We start from the raw sequence: 23,206 nt of genomic DNA, 5'->3' as shown, positions 1-23,206 counted from the left end.
TTTACTTTTGTTCCTTCTTTTCTTTCACATTTCAAAAAGCAGGTTGTAAATGAAGCTTAAACTCAAATGTGTTTTTTATCATTTGTTCAAAAGATTAGAAATATTGTTTGGGAGCAGTCATCACATGTTGCACAATTTCTCTTTCATCCGCCTCGTGTTTCTTTAATGCTTAGTGTCAATAATCCTCAAGCTTGGCAGCAGAGCCAAACAGATGTTTAGAAACACGCAGATTCTCCTGACCCAGTTCAACAAGTAAACAAATCTGAAAAGTTACTTGGCACAAACAAATAATTCCCATATTGAACGAACACACTCTTTACTGTGAAACTCTCTCTTTAGTCAGCGGTGTGACTGGCCCATTAGTTCAGATCGATCCCTCCTCATTGGTCGCCTCGCCTTGTGAGCGTCCCAGACATTATGGTGATTGGTGGGTTGGCAGCTTTTAGTGGGCCCTCTTCTTAATGTCCTGACTTTATGAGCTATAAAACTCTGAATAGATAATCAATGCAGTGGTTCTTTTAAGCAGTGCAGAAACTTGATGGAAAAAGTTGTGGCTGCCCGCAAAACTGCCTTGAACGAATGTGTGCGAGGAGCAGCGCCGTGCTCCGATATTGATTTTTTTTTCTTTTTTTTTTTTTTTGTCCAAGCGCCACCACGAACGTTAATATGCACAAGTATCGACAGGGGGAGCATTGTTGCGCCCTCCGCAGGCTGCTGACTGAGCCATGCATACGCTGCGAGGCATTAACCTCTTGACCTTTGACCTCAACCCCCTCTCTCTTCTCTTCCGCCCCTCCCTCCTCCAAGGTGGTGCTGGTGGGCTCCTCCATAAACGAGAGGGACCAGATGCTCTTCATCAGCACCGACGAAGGCTCCTCTTTCCAGCGCCAGTCCATCACCTTCACCCCGGACACGCTGGTCTTCCACCCCAAGGAGGAGGACAAGCTGCTGGCCTACTGCAAAGAGGGCAGGGTGGGTGTCGCCGCGCTAACCTGAGAATAATGAAATGGTTCTGTGGATGCGGGCGGTGCCGATGGTGCGCCCCACAAACGTGTGCCGTCGAGCTTGGCAAGCTTGTCACCTTGCACCAGCAGAACGTGACATTAAGTAGGAAGCTAATTCAGTGTATTCTATCAATAAAAATCCAAATAGATACATTCAAAAATGTTAATATTCTGTACTTTTTTTTTTTTAATCTTTACACTTTAATTTGAGCATCCTCAAATTAATGTTTATCCCAAAAAATGAATACGTCACATCCATAGAAAAACGTATACAGTGCTTTGCCTTCTAGCTCCCTGCTGGGGGTGCAACTTTCTGGTCCTTCCAGATCTGTGGAAGGGAGACAAACAAAGGGAGTAGCCCACCACGGTCACAGAGGGTGAAACACACATGGCTGGGGTTGTTGTTGCGAACCTGGAACACTGCCCTGTTTGATGTCACAAGGGGCTGCTTTCCAGAACTGCCTGTTTTTGCGCAGAGTTTCTTAAAACTGGAGCAAGCAAAAATAAATGAAAAGAAAGACTGGCTTCACTGACTGGCAAGAGACATGGCGTTGTTTTTAGAAACATTGAAAAGGATGTATTTTGCATCATATGTTTTATCATATCATATCTTTTGATCAGCAGCTGTTTTATGTATTATTCATTTGAGAACGTTTTGAAGTGAGACTTTTCACTTGAGATAAATTTGGAACCGAAACCATTAGTCTGAGGTAAGTCAAGAGTGGCACAAGGTTGCTTCATTCATAGTGATATAATGGCGGCCCACAATACATTGCATTAATGTAATATCTTCCTTTTTTCAAATAAATATATTTGAAAAAAATAACCCTTTCACCTACAGATGAGCCAGACAGCTTAAAGGAAACGTCGTCTTGTTGGCCCTGCCGATATTGAGAGGTCCACTGGTGTGAGACAGAGGCAGCTAATTAGCGCAGCGCGGACTCGTTTGTTGATGCTGATCATCAGAATGCTGCACAGTAAATGTGCCAGTGATATGCTGATGTGTTCTGTTTAACCGGCACGTGTCATCTGTTGTGTTTTCACATCAGATTCCATGTTGCATCAATCTAAATGTGGGAAATGCACAATTTTGTATTTTAAAAGACTGCGTCTTTTGTTAGCATCACACAGCAGGTCGTCGTCAGTGTACAGAAGTATTTGGATAAACTCTGTCATAACAAACCAGAAATCCACAGCAATTATTCATTTCTAAAACTTTTCATGCTTTGGGCTATTTTGTTTTTTTTTAAACTTTCATGTATTTACTCTTCATTTGTCCAGTTTTTGATTGCCAGTGTTATTATTGACTTCCAATTACATGACAGCTTTTAAATAACCTCAATTTGCTATATTCAGAAATTATGTTTATTTTCTCTTTGCAAGCTTCTTTCCAAACATCATTTAATTAGATCCAATGTACTTCATCTAATGTACTCCTTTTCTCGATATAACATAATACTACTTTTAACATTATATTATTCCCTTTATTCATTATATTGCTATAATTTAGATGATGTGATATTAAGAAGTTAGCTTAGCTTGGTTTGACATAAACTCACATTAGATGCTCGCTTTTTGGAATCTAAAAAAAAAATAATCTTGTCAATCAAAAATGTACATCTCATCCATACTTATAACTCACAAACACTTCTCTTAATGTTTTGTTTTGTTTTGTTTTTTGGTTGTTTTTTCCCACACTCAGGCAGGGAACAGGAGGTCCGACTATTCACAAGCTTAAATCTTCAGAGCTCCTTCCTCCCCTTCAATAATTTACACCTAATTAAACAGGAAACTCAATTAGTTTTTAATCTGTTCCATATGGACACGCTGCAGATGGAGGAGAGGCATCCATTCACACAACTGAGTCAAATAAAATTCATTTAGTTAGAATATGATGGGAGACCTCACAGAGGTACATGTAAATGAAGGTGTGCGTGTGCGTGTGTGTGTGTGTGAGTGAGGATAGGTAGCGCTCACTGTCAAGGTCATGACAGTTTATCATGGCCAAGAAGAAAAATCTTCTTCATGAGTTCGACTGCTTTTGACTCACTCGTCGAGCCGGAGGGATTCTGCAGCGTTGTGCAACAGATATAGGTTGCACCTTTTCCAAAAACTACTACACTTCCCAAAACTTGCAAAAACACAACAGTTGTGCGGTTGTGGGAGCCGTCCTCCTCCCCTCCTCCCGCTTCAATGTGTTGTTCAGACATCAGGGATGGCTGCAGGTTGGGAATCAATACGTTTTCATTATGGCTCTGATCAATGTCCCACAGCTCAGACAACACTGTCGGTGCCGCCAAACACTGCGCTCATAAAATATTAGACGCCCGCGCGCAGAAACAAAACCCGCTCTGATTAATAATTAACTGGCCTCAGTCTTAACTTGGTGAACCGTGAAATTCACTCGTCTGATTGCGTTAGCCTTATTTTCCTCTTGATGAATCCTCTATTATAAAGGATACAACATGTAATAGGGCACGGCTCAGGCTTTTCAATTTGATTCTACAAGCGCCCGGCGCGTGTTTCTCTCTTGCTAATGACAGGCCTCTTCTGTGTGTGTTTGTGTCCGCAGCTCTTTGCATCGACGGACCTGGGCCGCAAGTGGACTCTGCTTCAGGAGCGGGTCACCAAGGACCGGATCTTCTGGTCAGTTGAGCTTTCATTTCTCCACTTTTAAGTGCAGCAGCTTTTTAAAGGTCTTACATTATTCCCATGATATCGTATTATTATTATTATTTTTTTTATCCCAGAATCCAATAAAGCAGCCTTAAGAACAAGGATGCTTAGCACATTAAAAGCCTTAAAAGGCTCCTGCAATCAATGAAACTGATACCCTCTTGTACCTTGAAACCTTCTACCTTGAGTCTGAAAAGTAAAGGAAGCAAAAGAAGCAGAGGATGGAGTCTGGCTATTTTTGTGCAGTTCTTTGACAGCTCAGGGACACACAGCAAGTGTTTGGTTGTTTTTGTTTTTGTTTTTTGAGAGCTATGGGACCTTTAACTCCTTGTCAAAGATATATCACTAATGCCATACACAGAGTCCTTGTTTTTTCAGGTTGATGAGGAAGTTGAAAAGTGAACTTGTTGGCTGAAAAATTATTTTAAATAAAAGGAAAGTATTTAGTAATTCATTTCTGGATCATCAAGGATTCTTCAGAATAAATCAATCTCTTATACAGTGTACTAAGGCTTGTAGAGAACAAATGTTTGTAAATACTAAAAAAAAACAACATTTAATGCAATGCATTTACTTCAACATAAAGCAGCGTCTTCATCCACACAAATATACCTTCAGTTTACAGACTTGCTTCTCTCTAGAGTTTTTCCCTTGTAAGATTACCAATATTTTTTATCTGGATAGTCTGTGTACTTTTTCATTCAGGAACCGATATGACCTTTAGTGTCTGAGGTGGTTTAAAACTCGAAGCTCTGGCTCGACAAAATACGGAGAAGCTGCTGCTGAATCCAAAACAGTTTATAAACCAACCCGAGTCCATCGCAGCATCCGACGGCTTGGACAGGAGACAGAGAAGCTCTTCTCGGAGACAGGATGAAGAGGATGAAGAGGGTGAAGAGTGTGAAGAGGAGCTCACCAGTCATTCCCTTGATGACCATCACCATATTGCACATCCTGCAAATGGAATAGGTTTAATTCTGACAATATCCTCCTCCCATTTCCTCCTATTTTACGTAATATTACCCCAACGGTAAAATTATATATCTGCTCCTTCTCACATAGCCGCAACTAATAAATCACTTTAATGTTTAGCATAATGCTGAAACTTTGGCTCTAGTTTTTTATTAGATTAGGAACTCGAAGTGAACTTCAGCCGTTAGTGCCGAAGTTTATGCAGCAGAACCTTTTTATAGGCCGATGTCTGGATGGTTTAGTAGCTCCGACTGCAGGAGAAAAAAGCAGGGCGGAGGTTTCCTACATGGCTTTTCCCTGCCGCCGTGTTATTTTGAACTATACCTCTTCCTGCGCCTGCATCCTCGCCCGCATCTTCTCATCATATCTCTCTTTGGTTGCCTCCTCTCCCCCAGTCACTTAGATTATTTTCTTTATGTTTTCCTCCCTCCTCAACTTCCTCTCCCCTCCTGCTCCTCCCCCTCCCAAGCTGCAGTTTTTGTAAGGGGACGCATGCTAATGGGCTGCATTTAAAATCCGGCACTCTCATCCTCTGAAGGTCAGGGGGGCTTCGCAAGCATCCGGTTGTTTGCTTCCCCTCGCCGCCGACAGCAAATGAGTCGCACGCTCACAAAATTCTGATTTATACCAGCGAGTGTAACACACAAATCACCTAAATGGAGTGTCGAAGGATAGAAAGCCGGGCTGGATGGAGAGGGACAATAAAGAGCCCAAGAGCAGGTTAGCTGCAGGCTCGTACCTCCCCCAGGATGCAGCAGAGTTAGCCCTGTGTTTAAAACCATCCTGCGAAAGCCGTTGCTTTGTGTGGCTTTGACATTTGACATTGACGTTTGTATGGCGAGATAAACAAGGATTAAAGCGCTCAAATTTGGAGCTGTACATGCAACAACTTTCTGAAAAGTTCATTGGCAGGCTGGAGACAGACTTTGATGTCAGAAAATCTTGAAGTGAATTTTGCATCCCTCTTAATATGAGCCAAAGTAATAAATAAAACGCAAAGCTGATGTATGTAAAGCAAGTGCGTGTGTGGGTTGGCTCCAGTTTCAAAAGGACTTTTTAGTATTTTTAGTGTTTTGTGTGTTTCTTTTCTTCAACATGCAGTCAGATGCGTGGAACCCCACAGGTTTATTCTGCCTTGAACTCAGCCCTGTTTTCAAAGCTACTCGCGATGCTACCAGGTGCCATGACACGTGCGGAGTCAAGAGCCTCGGCGTCAGCCTTGCCTTTGGCCTGACAGTCATAAAAACAACAAGAGAACAGCACTGTGGCAGCCAGCGCCCATAAATCACATTGAACACATCACATTAAATCCAATCTGCCGCTGGGTGGTCTGGCCAAACGTTTTCCCATGGACCTTGTTCTTTGTGATCCGGCGGCTATAAAGTTTGTCAAACTGAATGAAAAGAAACAGCAGCTTGTTGTCGTTTGTTGTTATCTTTTTTTCTCTCTCTGAAATTGAACAACTAGGAAAAGAAGCAAAGGCAGGAGATTAAAAGAAAAAATACAAACAGAATGCAGCAAACGCCGCGCGGATAATGGAACGGCGGCGAGACGTCGGTCGGGATGAAATTGAATTCGGTCTCGGTCGGAGATTGTTCGTGCCGCGTGTTGCTGCGTTTTCTTTGAAATCAATTCTTCACGTATCAACTCCAGCGACGCGGCTATAGGTGGACCCGCGAGTCAATGGATTAGGAGGATTTATTGTGTGAGGGCGGGATGAGAGGTAGGAAGCAGGAGCACAATGGAGTGACAGCAGCATGAAGAGCGCGGTGACAGGGACCTGCAGGTGGCTGCTGGCTGGCTGGAGGGCAGCACACCAGCACCAGCACAGACACAGTGGTCTTTTAATGTTCCCAGCCCGTTGCACAGTACGTAGATTTAAAAATAAAGAAGAAGAAAGAGCATCCGTCTGTTTTACATCCTCTTAGTGGAAAGTGCAGAGGGACGTCTTGAGAGATATCTGCCATATGGAAGTGGCTCTTGAGTGAGTGGCGTAAGAAGAAGACTGCCCGAGGTGCCATGAGCGCCTCCATACAGTCCTGCTAGCACACGTAACACACAGTAGTGTGTGTGTCGTGCGGAGATTGATGAAACCGCGGCCCCTTCCGCTTCCAGTGCTCTTCCTGCTGATCGGCGTGACTGTGCCAGTGGCTCGCTTCTCTGCTTTCCTTGTAGGCACTTCTTAGTGATGAAGATGAGGGGAAAAGCATAGGGATACAGGATGAAGCGGCGATACAGGGACAGTGAAACTGGTTTCCCCCCTCAGCCTGCCAAACGTCTGCTGCAAATGTCTAACCCGGCCTGACAATTCGAGGAGGAAGTGAATTATGTATCGGCCGTGCAAGAGTTTTCAGTCTCACACATCAGCATTTCGAGCATGAGAAGCTGAGGCTACGCGAAGATGCACGGGGGTAGGGGGGTAAATAAAGTCAAGGTCGAGGATGTTTTTGCAGGACACGCTGGACCTGTTGTTCTCAAGAGCAGAGCTCAGTTCTTTTGTTTCGACAAGTGAAACACCAGTGTCGAGTCATTCACCTGCTGGAAAACCCTCTAGTAAAAATGAATAGTGATGTGACAGTTGTGCAGTTCAGAATGTGATCGTGAGTCAATGTGAGTGATGCGCGTGACTCAGCAAGCAGATGTCTTTAGATGTCTTCAGCATTAGTAAAACAAGAGTTTCATTGACAATTCAGTTACTTGTTGCTGTTGTAATGTAACAGCTGGAGGGAAAATACTTGTAAAGTATGCACCTTCCAAAGTCAATTTAAAGTAAACTGGATGTGAGAAATATTATAAATTATATCAACTACCTTTGCCTTTGGAGGCGCTAATGGATGAGATCATAAGTGCTGAAGTGCTACTATCCTGGTGTTCCTCCTAATTCAGTAGTAATAGTTGAGCAAATGTGCTATTTATTACCCCTGTGTTTTGTTAGCTCCTTTAGCGTATTGTTCCCCTCACGTCCATCCTTATATTTCTTCGTGCAGACTGATCTCAGCCTTTGATTCAATTGTGGTCCGTTGCTTTTAAACAACAGATCATCAGGCATCAACAGTCTTCAAGGATCGTTTTTTTCTTTAGTTCTATTTTCAATTGCTTTTTTATTTCCGCTTTCTGGAAAACTGCCTGACTCGTGCTTGTTTTGCTGCACACACATGGACCCAATAAATTCACAAATACCCGTCAAGCATCGATGGGACACTACCGTTGCCGGTTTCACGGAAACCTGACCAGATAAACGCTGGAACTCCAGGTTGAGAAGCAGCAGATCGTCTAACGATTCCTGTGCTTCCCTCCCCTCCTCACTTCCTTCCCTCACGGCTTGCTAATTGCTCATAAAGTCCCTTTATAGGCGAAGTAACGAGGTTTTAAATCTGCGCTCTATCTTTAGTGGGCTCCTCCGGTTTCACAGACCACACCGTGCAGTCTTAATCAGATGAACGGCACAGTTTACGGCTCACTAAACGACCCAGAGAGCCAACACTCTGTAATGTACGTCAATGTGTTTCCAAAGGGGAGTAAAGGGGTGTCATATTTTAGTGGTTTAAAGCATAAAGATTAGTATGGCTTTGGCTACATCTAAAGGATGGATGAGCTTTGCATTTTTTAAGGGGATTGTGAGGAATTAAATGCAATTATAACTGCAAATGTTTGCTTTCTACCTGTGTAGTTACTGCATAAATCAGAAAAATAGAAATGGGAATTTTGCATCAAGTCATGAAAATAAAATCTTTCATTGATATATTTCCAGATAATTTAATAGGATTTTACGTGGTAAGTCCTCAACATGCATTGTAGCTCTTCGTCAGAGGAGAAGCGCTGGCATGTGGAGCACATTTGGGATAAATTAAAGGTCTCATTTTGAGACATGAATCTCGAGGTCATTTGACGTGATTAAAATTCATACGAAGGTGCAAAAAATGTTGAAAAGCTGACATTCCACGTTTCCTGATGTCTCATTAAAAAGCGTACAAACATTGTTTATAAATGCCATTAATTAATGCCACTGCTGCTCTGTGTTGCAGGTCCGTGTCTGGTGTGGATGTGGACCCTGATCTGGTGCACATGGAGATGCAGGACATGAGTGGCGGTACGCTGACATTCCATCTGCCTGTTTACCATTCGCATATTTATTCATGAGAGTGGTCTTCTGAATATGTGTTCTTCTGAATGGACCTGCCCTGTTTGGTGGCTCCCCTCGAAAACAAACACGCAGAACTTTCTGCGTTCTTCTGCCACAGTCACATTACTGACTCATTACAAAGCAGCAGAGTTTTTCAAGCTGTGACTTGACGCAGTTCCACTTTTCTCGTTCTGTTCTTGAGAGCTGGGGATTTAACGAGGGTTTTTAATTCTGTTGTGCAGGTATATTTTCTAAACTCATTCCGCAATGCCTCAGTTAAATTCCTTTAGCTAGTGTCCACTCAAATTCTGAAAGCAATCAAACCGATTTTAGAAGCAAGGTTAAGGATTGGCCCAATCTGCACCATACTGCCACCGTGTTCGGAAAAAACACTAAAAATATATATTGTCTTCGGTGTTGACATGCGTTGCTCTTGTGGTAACTGCCAGGAAATTCTCCACCTTAGAATAAGTCACAACAACCATCATCTGTTTTATTTTGAAGTCTGCTTGTCCTGTTGTCAGTATCTTTAGTTTTGCTTCCTGTGTCTGATTTCTTTGTGTGTGTCAGCTGTGTCTCGTTGTCTGCCCTGCCCTTGATTGGTCTCACCTGTGTTCACCTTCCCTAGTGTATAAATAGTCCTTGTCTCCCTTTTTCTGTGGCCATGTCATTGGCCATGGCTGTTCTTGCCAGTTGTAGTCCAGGTCTGTGCGCTTATGTTGTCTTCCGCCTTTGCCTCTGTTACTTGTCCAGTTTTATGCTCTTGTTTCTGTTCTTCTTATGCTATGCCATGCTGTTCTTGTTATTCTGTCTTATCTCCCAGTTTTTGTTTTATTAGTTACCCTCACAGTTAGTTTAGTTTTGGTCTTAATTAAATAAACCTTTATTTTGAACATCTGCATCTGGGTCCTGCCTCCACATCCACGTTCTCCGCTAGTGACAGTTTGGAGAACAACAATTTGTTCTTTGGATTGAACAAATTGACCTGCTAAAAGTTTTCAAATGTTTGAAAAGTTGCACAAAATAACGCTACAGACATTAGCTTGAACTAGCTTTCTCGTGTATAAATGTGTTGTTTTTTTTTAATGGCAGCACTGCTTGATAAGACATTTTGATTAAATCTCTGGCAATGCGGTGCCTCCAGCTTTAGCTGGTTTCACAGCCTCCTGGAGTCAAATGTGTCTAGTTGACCGGATGACATGGTGACCTTGCTGGAGGCACAGCGTTTAAGTGATGGGGAAAGTGTGCGGGGGGGTCAAAGAGGCATTAATGGGTAAATTAAGGAGAGGTGTTGAGGGTTCGCCGGGGGGCGGCAGCAAATCTGGATTATCATATCAGCTGGGTGACAGACAGGCCAGCGAGAGTTTAGCTCTCCATCAAGGACCCCAGGGGCTAATGGAGGTGTGTGTTGAGGCGGGCGTCCTCGTAAACCTGCGGCGGAGGCAAAGTCGGGTGCCTCGTCGATGTGACAACATAAATGCGGCAGAGTGTTTTAACCTCCACTCAGACTAACTAACCCTGTCTGGGCCAGCTCGCCAAGGGCTGGAGCCTCCGGCTGGGGCTCGGCAGAGCCAAGTCATCCCTCGCATCCTCCTCCCTTCTCCTCTCGCTGCTCCTGTGTCCAGACAGACAGACAGACAGACAGACCGACAGAGAAAGAGGCAGACAGTCGAGGGTGTTTGGGCTTGATCAGGCATAGCAAACCAATCTGTTCAGCCCCCCCTACACACACATATGTCATCGCCAAGGTTAAACAGCCAACAAAGACAGACACAGAGCCTGAGTGGGTCCCCACACAAGCCAGGAAAAATGCCAAGGCTGCGTGGATTGGATTCCGCCCCTGGATAACTGCTTGATGAAGGGGGCAGAAATGCAGAAAAAATGGGGGATGGGGGGGAGGGTGTTCCCTTGGTGTGTGTGCGTGCGTGCGTGCGTGTGTGCTGTTAATTGAAGAGGGTTAACGTGCATTATGATTTGAGTGCACCTTGTTCATGCACCAATGCCCTGAAGCAGGCACACATCCACACACTGTTAGGTGTGCAGGGAGAGAGACAAATACACACACGCACGCACACGCACGCATCGCACTTTTGGATGGGTATGAGGCGCAAACACACACAGCACTCATTGCTCACTGTGCTCCTCGGGTGACATGCAGCCGCTGCGACTGACTGTCGTAAGTGATTCAAGCCTGTTTTGTTTTTGTAGGACAACGTCTGTCGAAAACGTTGTCGGATCCTTCGTCACAATGCGTTGGCGTTGGTGTTGGTGTGTGCGCTGGTGCGCGTGCGCACCCGCCGCATTCCCACCACAAGGCCACAAAGCAGCGTGAAGAAGTGGCTGCGCCCCGAGGTGCGATTGAACACTTAGCCCCATCTAATGGCGTTTTAATGAGTTCCCCCCGCCGTCTGCTGCTTTGATTAAATGTCCAGGCTCCACCATGAATTAAGCAGTCCATTTGTTAGATCAAGACTCCTCAAACAAAGGCAGAGCTGAGACAGGCCAGGGTGATATGATGGGAAGTCGAACCCATTATCCATCCATCTTCTATAGCCGCTTCCTCCTGAGCTCAGGGTCTAGGGCTAGGAGTCGATGCCAGCTGCCGTGGGGCGAAGGCAGGCTGGCACGCCGGACAAGTGGCCAGTTCATCGCAGGGCCAGGCAGACACTGGGAGAACATGCAAACTCCACACAGAAAGGTCCCCGGCCTGGGAATGGAACCCGCGGCCTTCTTGCTGTGAGGCGACAGCGCTAACAAGCTCTTTCCGTCTATTTATAATCCGCAGTGCTTGTGGAAAACTCCTGTTGTCACAAGGTTACTGTAAATCAGGTGGAGAACACGGTGTCAAATTTAGCAACACATGAAGTCACACACACTGGCTTACTCATCCTGGCTCAAGGATTTCTCTTCCCTCATCCGTCATCAAATTCTGTATTCACACATGCTTGCGGTCCTCCTCTGTAAACACATCTCTTATCCTGCTTCATCAGCCTCGCTTCATTTCACACATCTCACAATCTAAAAAATCAATACTCCAGAAAACCGATGATGGCATTCAAGCCTCCGAGACGTCGTGACTCGCTCTTTTTGTTTCGCTTTCAGGAGCATTCGTCCGACTGCAGCCGCATCTGCGTCTAGTTGCAACAACCAACAGTGTGACTTTTGTCACCGCAGCGTAACGCTACATGTCCGAGTGTGAGGGAATGTGTTGTTGTGAATGTGTCTGTTATACTGACACCCCCCGCCCCCCCACCAAGAAGGAGAATAGCTGCAGGAGATGTTGCTGATGCAGCTACTGGTTGATATTTCATCCATGGTGAGATCTGCAGGAGGGTGGTGGTGGTGGTGGTGGGGGGGTAATCTCTCAGTGCAGATTATTTCCCTTGTATCCCCTAGGATAGTTTTACTCACATTACCTCTTGTTTCTTAGGGTAACCAGCATCTGTATTTCAGATTTTGTCTGTCAATGACCAAACTTTTCAACAGGCGTTAAGAATATTACATGAGAAAATGTGTAGAAAGTGCATAATTCTAACCAATTTGGGTTTTGTACTGTAGGATGCTTGTTCAACTTTTTCAAAATCAGAGCCAATGGAAATGAATCTCTTCCTTGATACGTCATTATGACGTATGTGTATTATGATTTATGTTTTAAATCTGACTGTCGTTCAGAGGAGTTATTTGGTAAAAGTCGTCTTCTGGTCCTGATCCTCTTCCTGCTCTTCACATCCATTAAAAATATCACGTTGACTTCTAAATCAGAAGTGTGTGAAAACATAGACTGTCATGTTTCTTTTCATACACTGGCTCCCTCGTCCCATCCTAATTTAAGGCATTCAGGCCAGATGAGGTCATGAGCTCAGGTACTGAATGCAGTAGAGAAAAAACAAACCCACTCCAACTTCCCAACATGAGCTGAGCTTCAAAATCAGTACAAAATCAGTGGAGCCTCTGCAGGGTGGCCTGTGTTTTTTGGTTGTTTTTTTTTTGACTGTCGCTTTCTCTGCCTGTGCTTCCCTGCAGGCTTCCTGTACGTCACATGTCTCATCCAGAACTGCTCGGACAAAATGGTGACAGCCCAGTTCCTGGGCAAGATCGACCACAACTCCCTGCTGGTGCAGGACGACTACATATTCGTCAAGGTAGACAACCAGAGTTTCCGCCTTCCCTTGTTTCCTACTAAGTTAACTAAGTCTCAACTCCACCGCGAGCATATTTTAAGAGAAGCGTGCGCGCGCCGAGTCTGAGCTACGTGAGGCTGAGCCGCAGGAGCGCATTAGGCATCAGGACAGAAAGCCCAGGAGAGCTCAGAGGAGCTGCGGATTCTGGAGACGGACAGAGTGGCGGGCGCCTCTCAGATTCACATTTCCTGAAGGGATCCTCCCATCTGACGGTCCACAGGCAAAAAAAATCCAATCCGTCGATAATTAAGAGAGGTGAGGGTATCGTGACAACGGCATTTTGAAGGGCCGCACCAAAGTTGCAGCGCTACTCTGTGGTGCTTGTGAGAGCACAAATCTTCCAGAAGCTGCGTTTGCTCTGGGAGAACAGAAGTGCCATGTGTTGAAAAGGAGAGACGAGCAGAAGAAGACGGCCTTCATTGCAGCCTTCATTGCAGCCTTCACACACTACTGTCTCATAAAGGTTCTAATTATATTTAATTGTCACAGTTGTTAGCGCGCTCGCTGTGTTATTCCTGTTTAAAGAAGCTCTTCCCCTTTTCTTATGTCTTTATCAGTGTGACCGTCGTATCTGTCAAGTCTATCTGTCGGTTTGTGTATGTGCGCACACACGAGGCTGCAGTCTGATAAACGCTGCTGCACAGATAACACAAACACCCCCACACACACACACACACGCATGCACACACACACTACAGTAGTGTCAGCCTGAAACCGGAAAGAATTGCTTTCTGGCGACATTATGCAGCATTAATCTGGCCTTGTCTATAATTGACTTTTCATGCAGTGTGTGTGTGTGTGTGTGTGTGTGTGTGTGTGTGTGTGTGTGTGTGTGTGTGTGTGTGTGTGTGTATGCGTGTGAGTGAGAGAGAGAAGGAAAGAGAGAGCTCAACTGGAAGGCCGAGAGCTGAATCCCATTTGCATGTGATAACAGCAGGATGTACATGGCCGAGTCCCCTATAGTCGGGGAGAAAAGATGGAGCATGCATGTGTCCATAGACTTATGCATGTGAGCGAGTGCGCGAGCGTGTGCAAGAATTAAATCCTCACCAGGCAACAGTAGACCGGTCCATTATCCTCCAGGGATTATCCTCCCAGCGCTCCCAGCATCAATAACCTGCTGATGTTGGAAAATAGAAAAATATACTGAGGTGGGGGAAAGGAATGTGTGGACCGGTGAGGAATATATACAGACTGTTTTCCTGCAAGGGCAGTCAGTCATTTTGAATTATTAAAGGGAATTTTTCTAAAATTAAGACTGTAGCGCCATCGGTTTCCCTTTATTCACACTTCAGTTTATCAGCGGGGAAACTGATTGAACTTTACAACATTTGCATTCCCCTTTTTCAAGATGATAGTTTTGCCTTTGAACAGTGTGAAGAGTTGTGGCCACTCGTCTTTTCTCGACATTTTAGTTCAATAGTTTCTTCTTCTGTGCTTCCACAAATCCCTCGTGTTGCTGTTAGCATTGTTAGCTCATAGCTTCAGACATTCGACTGCTGCTTGACAGATTGAGAGCGTTAAACGTGCGCAACATCCCATGTACAGGTGCAGTACTGTTATCTGTCTGTTAGCGAACTGACTTTTTAATGAGCTGAATAAAATAAATGAACAGAATAAATGTTAAGTATAAATAGCGTGGTGCACCATTTCCCCTCAGTGTTGGCAAAGAGGCCCTTCAACCATATTGAATGGTGATGTCAACTCAAACTTTCGTGAAACCTTCATTTTGTAGTTGCCCAGGAACTCACAACGAATTTCGTGCTGTACCATTAATTCATTCAAGAATATTTCAGTTAAAAGATTGAGGATGAATAGTTCTACATTGGCTTGACTGACCTCTTTAATAACACTGTGGAATCAGTTGTGGAAGAGCAAGAGGTTCATTTTTAGTACTTTCAAATTAAATCAGGTGTATGTATATTTTTCCTAAAATACTTTTGCAAGGACTGTTACTGCAAGGACTGTTACTTATTGACTTGACTTTTGCATTGCTTGTATAGAATTTTACATAAAGGTTTTTATTTATTCTGTTTTAAGACTTTTAAAAAGACTTTTCACAGATCGGTGGCTCACCACAAACTCCACATATACACACAATCTCAGTGGGTGGTATTACAGGGTACACCGCGCTCATCTCACACACACACACACACACACTCACACACACACACTGTCCTCCCCCACCTCACACTTCATAAAGTGATGCCTTTTGCAGAAAAACACAGTCGCTAGCACCTCCAACGGGAATTTCTAACTTTTTTTTCTAATGTCTTACATTGTTTTCCAACTTTCTCATCATGGCTCAGCATTACACAAAAAGCGGCGCACTCATTTCAATCACAAACGACGGCTGCAATCACAGCTCTGCTGACGGAGGCTCGCATATCCCGGGAGCAGGAGAGGAAGCAGCTACAGCGGGGGTTTTTTTCTTTCTTTCTTTCCTTTTTGTCAAAGTTGAAAATAGAAGCGCTGCATGCAAAGTTCTCCTCCAGGCTTTGAAAGCCCAAGCAGCTCTAAAAGTTTAAGCAGTGAAGACGGTGATGATGGAGAGCCACGTTTTCACAGAGACGCCTGAGCCGTCATTCACTTTATGACACATTCAAGTCCTGTTTGAGTCACTGTCAGTCAAACTCTTTCACCCGGCTTCCTGCGCTAACACGAGTCTCAGCTGTTTGAGCTTTCAGACCGTCTCTCCCACCAGGGGGTGCGGCGTGATTCAGCCTTCCAAGGTCTGGGCAATGCGAGGGAGGGTTTTTATATATCTATATGTAATTTTTCCCCTTTGGCATTTTTCTTTCTGCAAGTTGTGAATCACCATCATTGATGGTGAACTTCGCACTCTATCTTAGCTACCGCTGCTCACATTTTGTCCTGTTGGGGGAAAAAAAAAACTAAGCAAAAGTATTACTGTGCTGCTTACCTTTTTGTTCTAAAGGTTCCAAACTATTTAAAAGTTTTCAAACATTCTTATTTTCTGGTACCCTTTGTGACATCACGAAGGGTATTAGCACCTCTCAAGAGTGTTGGTACCGCCCTCTATGGCCCACATGTGGAAGGTGCAACAAAGAATTATTTTCTTTTCTGAACCTTTGGATTGTTTTCGTGTGTGTGTGTGTGTGTGTTTTTGTGATGACTAATCACATAAGGCTGAAGTTCAGAATCAACAATATAAATGTGTGTGTTAAGTCTTTAATTGGGCATATTATGGGACCTTTCAATAATGGCAGTCAGGGGAACTCACAGCCAGTTTTCATCTCAAAGTTAATCTAAGCATATTTTGAGAATCAGAAGTCAAAACATATTAATAAGGCACTTAAACCATGACTTGGTTCCCTCAGCGATCCTGAAAAAAGTTCTTATACATTTTGGCACTGAGATTGATGTCATTCATGTTTTGTTTGCTCCCCCTCAGGTCACCACAGGCAATCGCACCAAGCATTTTGTCTCCTATCGGCGCAATGAGTTTGTCCAGATGAGGTTTCCCAAGTACTCCTTGCCAAAGGTAAAGCACACACACGCACAAACACACATACGTATACCTGTTATTTCTACATCTTCTTCTCAATAGTGTTTTTATGAGCTTGCTAGCCAGCATGAGGTGTGGTGAGACTTTAGAACACCATCAACACCTCAGTCGTAACACTATTTGTCATCACTACGTACCATCGATGACTTAATGCTGTTCAAAGGAAGTCTAAGTTTGCGTAAAAGCGTGCGATGGAATATCATGGAATTTGTAGCACGTGTTGCACATATTGCAATCAGCGTTATTGACCAAGGACTTCCACTTCTTCACTGGTGCCACGTGTTATTGTAGCACCACTCCCACTGGTCCCCAGTGTCCAGACAGCTTTACCACAATATTCACAGCCTGGCATCGATCCAGTAGGCAGCCCATCTCCTCGGTGCAAGCAATTAAAAAAAAAAAAAAGAAAAACTCCAGTCTAATAGCAGCTGAGGAACCTTTGCTGAGAGCGTCTGTGGCACAGGGAGCCATTTCATTGCGACACCAGCTTGAGTGCTATTGAACAGGTCTGATTGAGCGCAGGGGCCGTGGAGAGGTCTCATGTATTTTTCAGACTCAAGAAAAGAAAGCCTTTAACGACAATCATTGTCATTGACCCATACACACACACACACACACACACACACACACACACACACACACACACACACACACACACACACTCTTTGGAAAATGTATAGAATTACTCCTGTTCAAACTGCAGTCCACCACTTAAAGATCTCATGCCTCGATTGCTGCCCTACTTGGGCTGCGCTGCTCACTGATCCCTGCAGAAGGTGAAGGGGATTAAGTTGCTGAGCAAACACACACCGGCACAAACGCTTGTCCCGATAACTCCAGGCAGACGATGGAGATCGCCCTGATTAGGCGTGGCACGTGTGTGCGTGCGCGCATGTGTGTGTGTGTGTGTGTGTGTGTGTGTGTGTGTGTGTGTGTGTGTGTGTGTGTGTCTAAGTAGCGAAGTGTGTTTTGCTAAAGTGTGCCCCGGCCGCTCCCTCGCCCCCTTGTCTCCTCTCTCTCTCTACACGTGTCCTCTTACTTGGGTGAGCAGATAGGTCACACGACGAGAAGCTTTTAGGTTGGGCGACACAGAGTGGTAGGGAGCGGGAGGGGTGAAAATGAAAATGAATGTGTGTGTGTGTGTGTGTGTGTGTGTGTGTGTGTTGAAGGGAACGGGGCAGGACATGTTTTTCCACTGTGAATAATTGAAAGGGTGGAGGATGAAAAATGCAAAGCCATCAGAGGCAGCCGTCCTGCCGCTGTCCTGGGAGACCCGACCCAGGTTATGGATAAACCCACGTGCACACACACACACACACACACACACACACACACACACACACCCCTGCATCCAGCTTGCTGGGCTGTGAAGGTAATAATTGGGGCTGTGCTTCGCTCCCATCTCAGTTCAGTTCAAGTCTTTACTCACTTTTAAAAGCTGTATGTCACAGAAAAATGTTGAAATATTTCACCAGACACAAACATGTTTTCGCTTTTTGCCGCGCTTCCCGCAACACACAAAACACGCAATTTGGCCTGTAAAGATGTGTTCGATCTATGGTGCCACAGCAAATCTGCAGCATTTCAATGGATTTTTAATATGTAACCCTTCTTTGGACACAGGGGTTGCAGGATGAAACCAAACAGGTGCTGTCGACTTCTTCCCATTGGCCACACCATACTACATTTAGCTCCAGTGATGTGTGTGTGTGTGTGTGTGTGTGTGTGTGTGTGTGTGTGTGTGTGTGTGTGTGTGTGTGTGTGTGTTCGTTCTGCAGAAACAGCACTTCAACAGTATTCCGCAGCAGATCGCAGAACACAGACTTTGTGCTGTGCTGATGATATATTCTTTAACACTGACCTCTACTTTTGCCTCAACACAAACCTGGGCTGTTGTCACAAGTTTCTTTGTTCCGCAGCGGCCAGTCTTGCAGATTTTCTTTCAGATTTATCCTGCCTGTGTACTTGCAGTCCTAGAGTGAGGCCTGGAATTGATTTTCAAAGCTTCAGAAACTGCTCTTAGTCCTGCCAGGCATTTCTTCTTTTACTTTCGACTTTTGTAGCTAAAAGAAAACTAATGCAGCCTTTGAAGTCGTTCTACAGTTTGACATGACATGAAAAAAAAAAAAAAAAAAGCAACCTCACTGAATCATCTGTCTTTTTTCATCTCAGCAAAGCCCATCCTGGTTATAGCTTTTTTTCAAACAGCAGACTGAGTAGAAAGGCTGATATAAGCTGCAGGTCAACACGATCCTGTCCGCCATCAAATTAACATGAGGATTATTCAAACACAGTGCAGTAATGTTTACATTTCTGGTGCAAAGTGCAAATGAGTTCTAAGGACCTTCTATTGCAATGCAATTTTAATGTCGTCCGTTATTAGAGTGTTGCATTTGTGCATGACTAGTTGGTCATGAGTGGGAGAGAACTGCGGTCGAGTGGTGCAGGTCATGTATGAGAACTGTGAGAAGAGGGCGAGGTGTGACGGAAGTAGATCAAGGAGGAGCTTCTTGGGGCTGCGTCAATCAGCTCTGTACGCCTTCATGTTCACTACCATGATGGACATGCTGGCAGATTGGGTAAAACAGGAATCTCCGCAACGTTTGCGGACGTCAATGTGATCTGCAGTGAGATCAGGGAGCAATGTGGAAGAAGATCTAGAGAGACGGGAGTTTAAAGGAGAGGAAGGAAGGCTAGCGACATCAACATGGAGTACTTGTGTGTTTGAATGAGAGGGAGATTAATTCACTACCACCTTGTTTTTGTAAGTAAAAGTAAGTAAAGTAAGTAAAGTGTTAAATTCAGCAAGTCAATGGTAAATGGGCTGCACTTATATAGCGCTTTTCAGCACCAGTGACTCATTCACATACACATTCATACACCAGTGGGTGGCTGTTGCCATGCAAGGCGCTGCCAGCCCCATTGGGTGCAATTTCAGGGTTAAGTGTCCTTAAGTGTCCTGAGCCACAGCTGCCCCCTAGCAAGTAGCAAGTAGCTTGAAGATTTTTTTTTGTCAAGAGGCTGCAATCATAGGGCTCACTCAGGGTCACGGGGGTCTGCTGGAGTGTATCCCAGCTGCCATAGGGCAAAGGCAGTGTGACACCCTGGACAAGTGGCCGGTTCATCACAGGGCCACATAGAGACAAACAAAGACAAATAACCATTTACACTCACTCACATACACACTGAGGGTAAATTTAGAGTTCCCAATTCACCTCACATGCATGTTTTTGGAGTGTGGGAGGAAGCCGGAGAACCCAGAGAGAACCCATGCAGACACAGGGAGAACATGCAAACTCCACACAGAAAGGCCCCAGGCCCGGAATCAAACCCACGACCCTCTTGCTGTGAGGCAGCAGTGCTAGCCGCTGCACCACCATGTTACACACATAGTCTTTAAGGATGATTCATTTTGTGAAGCTGATAAATACAGATAGTTCAAACATGAGCCAAGTGCAGATATTGTCGGACACATTTTTTCAAATCTGCAGCCTGTGAGTTCTCCTTTCCAGAGTCTGTCAATGCTCAATGTTCCAGTTTTAGTTTGCCATTTATCTCTTCCTGAAAATACATGCAAAGATTTCCCGGGTGAAAAGCCTGCGCATGTAACGATCCGCTCTCGATGCTCCTGATATTCTGTGCCACTACGATACATCCAGAGTTAACTGGGATGTGATTGTGTTTTGGCCTTTCTTTCTTTTTTCTTTCTCTCACAGCGAGGAGACGGTGTCAGTGATCAGAGGAACAACTTCTGGGGCCATTTTCCCTCCCAGAGCTGCGATGGCTTTATCTTCCGATGCGATGTTAATGTAATCACTTGCACTGAGAAAGTGCTGAGTCGCTCCCCGAGCCGTCGTTCCGAGCCCTTCATGAGTGATGAAGCCATTTGCATCAGAGGCTCACAAACTCTGACACAACACCTAATAAGTTCCCCGAGATGCCAGAAAGTGTTTTGCGATGGCAGAGGCGCTCCCCTTATCTCCAGCGGTTCATCTCGCCATCGTCCTGCTTATTTTACGATCGTCTCCGGGCTGACGGCGAGGCGCTGTCAAACTTTGCTGCAAATCAAACTTTACCTCCTTTTTAGCTGTTTTCGTCTCGGCTTTTTCTCCCCACCTATCACCTCTGACTGCGTTTTTTATTCCTTCATATTTATTCTAATAGTCTCTAAAGTGCGCAAGGTCTTCTTATTGTACTTGGCTCGATACAAATATAATCTTCTCTCCTCAGTGTTTTCTCATCCTGTCTTCTTTTCCAACCCTCCTCCTCTTCCAGGACGTTCAGATCGTGAGCACGGATGAGAACCAGGTCTTCCTGGCCCTCCAGGAGTGGTACCAGTCTGACACTTACAACCTGTACCAGTCGGACCCCCAGGGCGTCTACTACTCCATCGTCCTGGAGAACGTCCGCAGCACCAAGCAGCCCGAGGAGAACGTTCTCATCGACATACTCGAGGTGAGAAACGTGTTCTTGGGAGAGGAATTTGTCATTCTGAATTCCCTTTGTGACATCACGATGAGTAGTTTTCCAGAGGTCTGAGCACAGGCTTTGAAAAGTGCCGCTTGAGAATCATCTCAGGATGGACGGTTCTCATTCCTGGGAGTTTATTGTCAGGAAATGTGGGTGAAAATTATTCCAAATATGAGCTTTTTGAAGGAGGAAACAAGCTTCCTGCTTTCTTCTCGCTGTATTTACACCTGTCACGAGTATTATTGTGTGAGCTGACTAGCCTCTGTAGTATCCCAGAAGGGTTTGCTGCTCAGTGATTGGTCCACTTGAGTAGTGAAGGCTGCTGGATGCTGCGTTGCCACTTAAATAAACGGCATTCCCCTGAGCAAAGATTAATGTCTGCCGAAGCCAGCGGCTTATACAGTCAGACTAAAAATACATTTTGGCAGAGGGAGTGACTTTCACTTAAAGAGAAACAATGCCGGTCTTTCAGCGCAGACACTTAACGCCGTCTTTAAGTGGCGTCCGCCACCCCCACCCTCACCCGCACCCCTGCGTGGATGATGGTTCAATTTAATCAAACCGGGTTGCAGCCATTCAAAAATGGACCCATGGTAAAGAAATCTGGATGAAGGCCTTTGCCTCCTTTTCCTTCAGAGTGTTCACTAAAAACGGGATGAAACGCATGCAGAGGGAGGCGTGGGAGGCAAAGGGAAGAGGAGGTGAACTGTGGAGGAGGAAGTCATTCCCTCCGTCTCCATCTTCGCTCGCTGCGGGCTCCCCTCTCCTCACATGTTGCAGATAGAGAGGCCAACAACACGGGAGGATAAAGACTTCAGGCAGGGGGAGCAAGTACAAAAAAAAAAAAAAGAAAGGAAGAAATCCAGTCCGTCGGGGATACAAGCAGGCTCCTGTTCTTTGATTTAAACAATTACCTTGTTTCACTCTATAAACATCAGAGCTACATAATAGATAGCGGAGGGGGGGGAAGTCTCTGGATGGAGGCATGTCTGACACGCCGCCTGGCTCCTGTCTGCGGCGCTCGTCCTCGTCTTGCTCTTTAATGTTTCAGCTGGAGGGCCCGCAGTGATCCAGCTCCCGCGACCATGCGCTGCGTATTGATTTCAGAGGATAAAACTTTTACAGGCGCTGCTGTTTCTGTGTCGGTGCTCCGCTATCGGTGCTTTGTACTGGCATGTTGGCTTGAATTGCTGCTGACAATCAAGAGGCCACAAGTGGCGCTGGAGTGTTCTCCGAGGTGTGTGCGTGTGTGCGTGTGCGTGTGTGTGTGTGTGTGTGTGTGTGTGTGTGTGTGTGTGTGTGTGTGTGTGTGTGTGTTTAAAGCAGAGCCTTGTTACAATGTGCATTTTAAAAGTGATCTCAGTGGCTGCTCCTACCCTCTAATATGTGCCACACTATTTTTGCTTTCATGTATCTGACAGAATTCTCTCACACTACACTGCACATTTCACATTTCTTGTCAATTTAAAATGTCCACCATTTGCGTTTAAACTTGCTGATTTTCTAGTGATTAGAAATCAGCCCTTTGTGATGTCACAAAGTGCACAGATGCCCCAGCAACACCCCGGCACACCCAGAAAAGTGGTGGTTCCGCCCTCTGAGACCACCTCGCAGTCATTTTGTTGTTATCTTCTTCACAGTACTTGCTCAGCGCTTGCTAGCACTTGCTTCAGTTTTAGCGGGAAGCTAAGGGCTGAGTTTTTTTGTTTTGTTTGTTAGCAATTGTGCGAGGCGTTGTTAAATCTCACTGTAATCTTGCCCTTCTGACCTGGCTGACAGGTGCGAGGAATCAAAGGGGTTTTCCTGGCCAATCAGAAGACGGACGGCAAAGTGACGACGCTCATCACCTACAACAAGGGGCGGGACTGGGAGCATTTGACTCCGCCCACCACCGACATGAACGGCAAGCCCATCACCTGCAAAGTGGTAAGCGCTCGTCTAACAAGGGACCTTTTGGTTATCAACTTACTGAGCCATGTTGCAGGAAATATACTCCTTTGTATTTAGCTTGTTATGGGGCTGCCCTGAGCTGCTGACCCTTTATCACGGTGAACAAGCAGCTCTCTGTCTGACCGGCGTTCACTCACAATCAGATTTAACGTTGAACTTTGGTTAGCGGTGGACTTTTAGAAGTGCCTCACTCTTTTCTTTCGCCTCGCCAGAAAGCGAGGGCGAGGGCACTGTGACACACTCGTGCGCCTCAGCGGAGGAATAACTCTGATATTCCAGCTGTCAGTCTGGTCGGCCGACA

The 23,206-nt window shown here is 45.2% G+C and overlaps 1 protein-coding gene across 1 annotated transcript in view; it reads left to right on the top strand.

Moving 5' to 3' along the window:
- Window positions 1-23,206, top strand: part of sorcs2 (sortilin-related VPS10 domain containing receptor 2) — a 219,128-nt gene that overhangs the window by 178,119 nt on the left and 17,803 nt on the right. The window contains exons 4-10 of the mRNA XM_076033918.1: window positions 808-972; window positions 3,577-3,650; window positions 8,678-8,742; window positions 12,799-12,917; window positions 16,372-16,461; window positions 20,761-20,940; window positions 22,735-22,881. Of these exons, the coding sequence (XP_075890033.1) occupies window positions 808-972; window positions 3,577-3,650; window positions 8,678-8,742; window positions 12,799-12,917; window positions 16,372-16,461; window positions 20,761-20,940; window positions 22,735-22,881 (840 nt within the window). The remainder of the gene's footprint in view (window positions 1-807; window positions 973-3,576; window positions 3,651-8,677; window positions 8,743-12,798; window positions 12,918-16,371; window positions 16,462-20,760; window positions 20,941-22,734; window positions 22,882-23,206) is intronic.

This window comes from Nelusetta ayraudi, unplaced genomic scaffold, assembly GCF_046127955.1.
Source record: "Nelusetta ayraudi isolate G7.1 ecotype Tasmania unplaced genomic scaffold, CSIRO-AGI_Nayr_v1 ptg000042l, whole genome shotgun sequence".
Classification (NCBI taxonomy): domain Eukaryota; kingdom Metazoa; phylum Chordata; class Actinopteri; order Tetraodontiformes; family Monacanthidae; genus Nelusetta; species Nelusetta ayraudi.
Note: the sequence above shows the minus strand (reverse complement) of the source record. Positions and strands in the feature narration are given on the sequence as shown.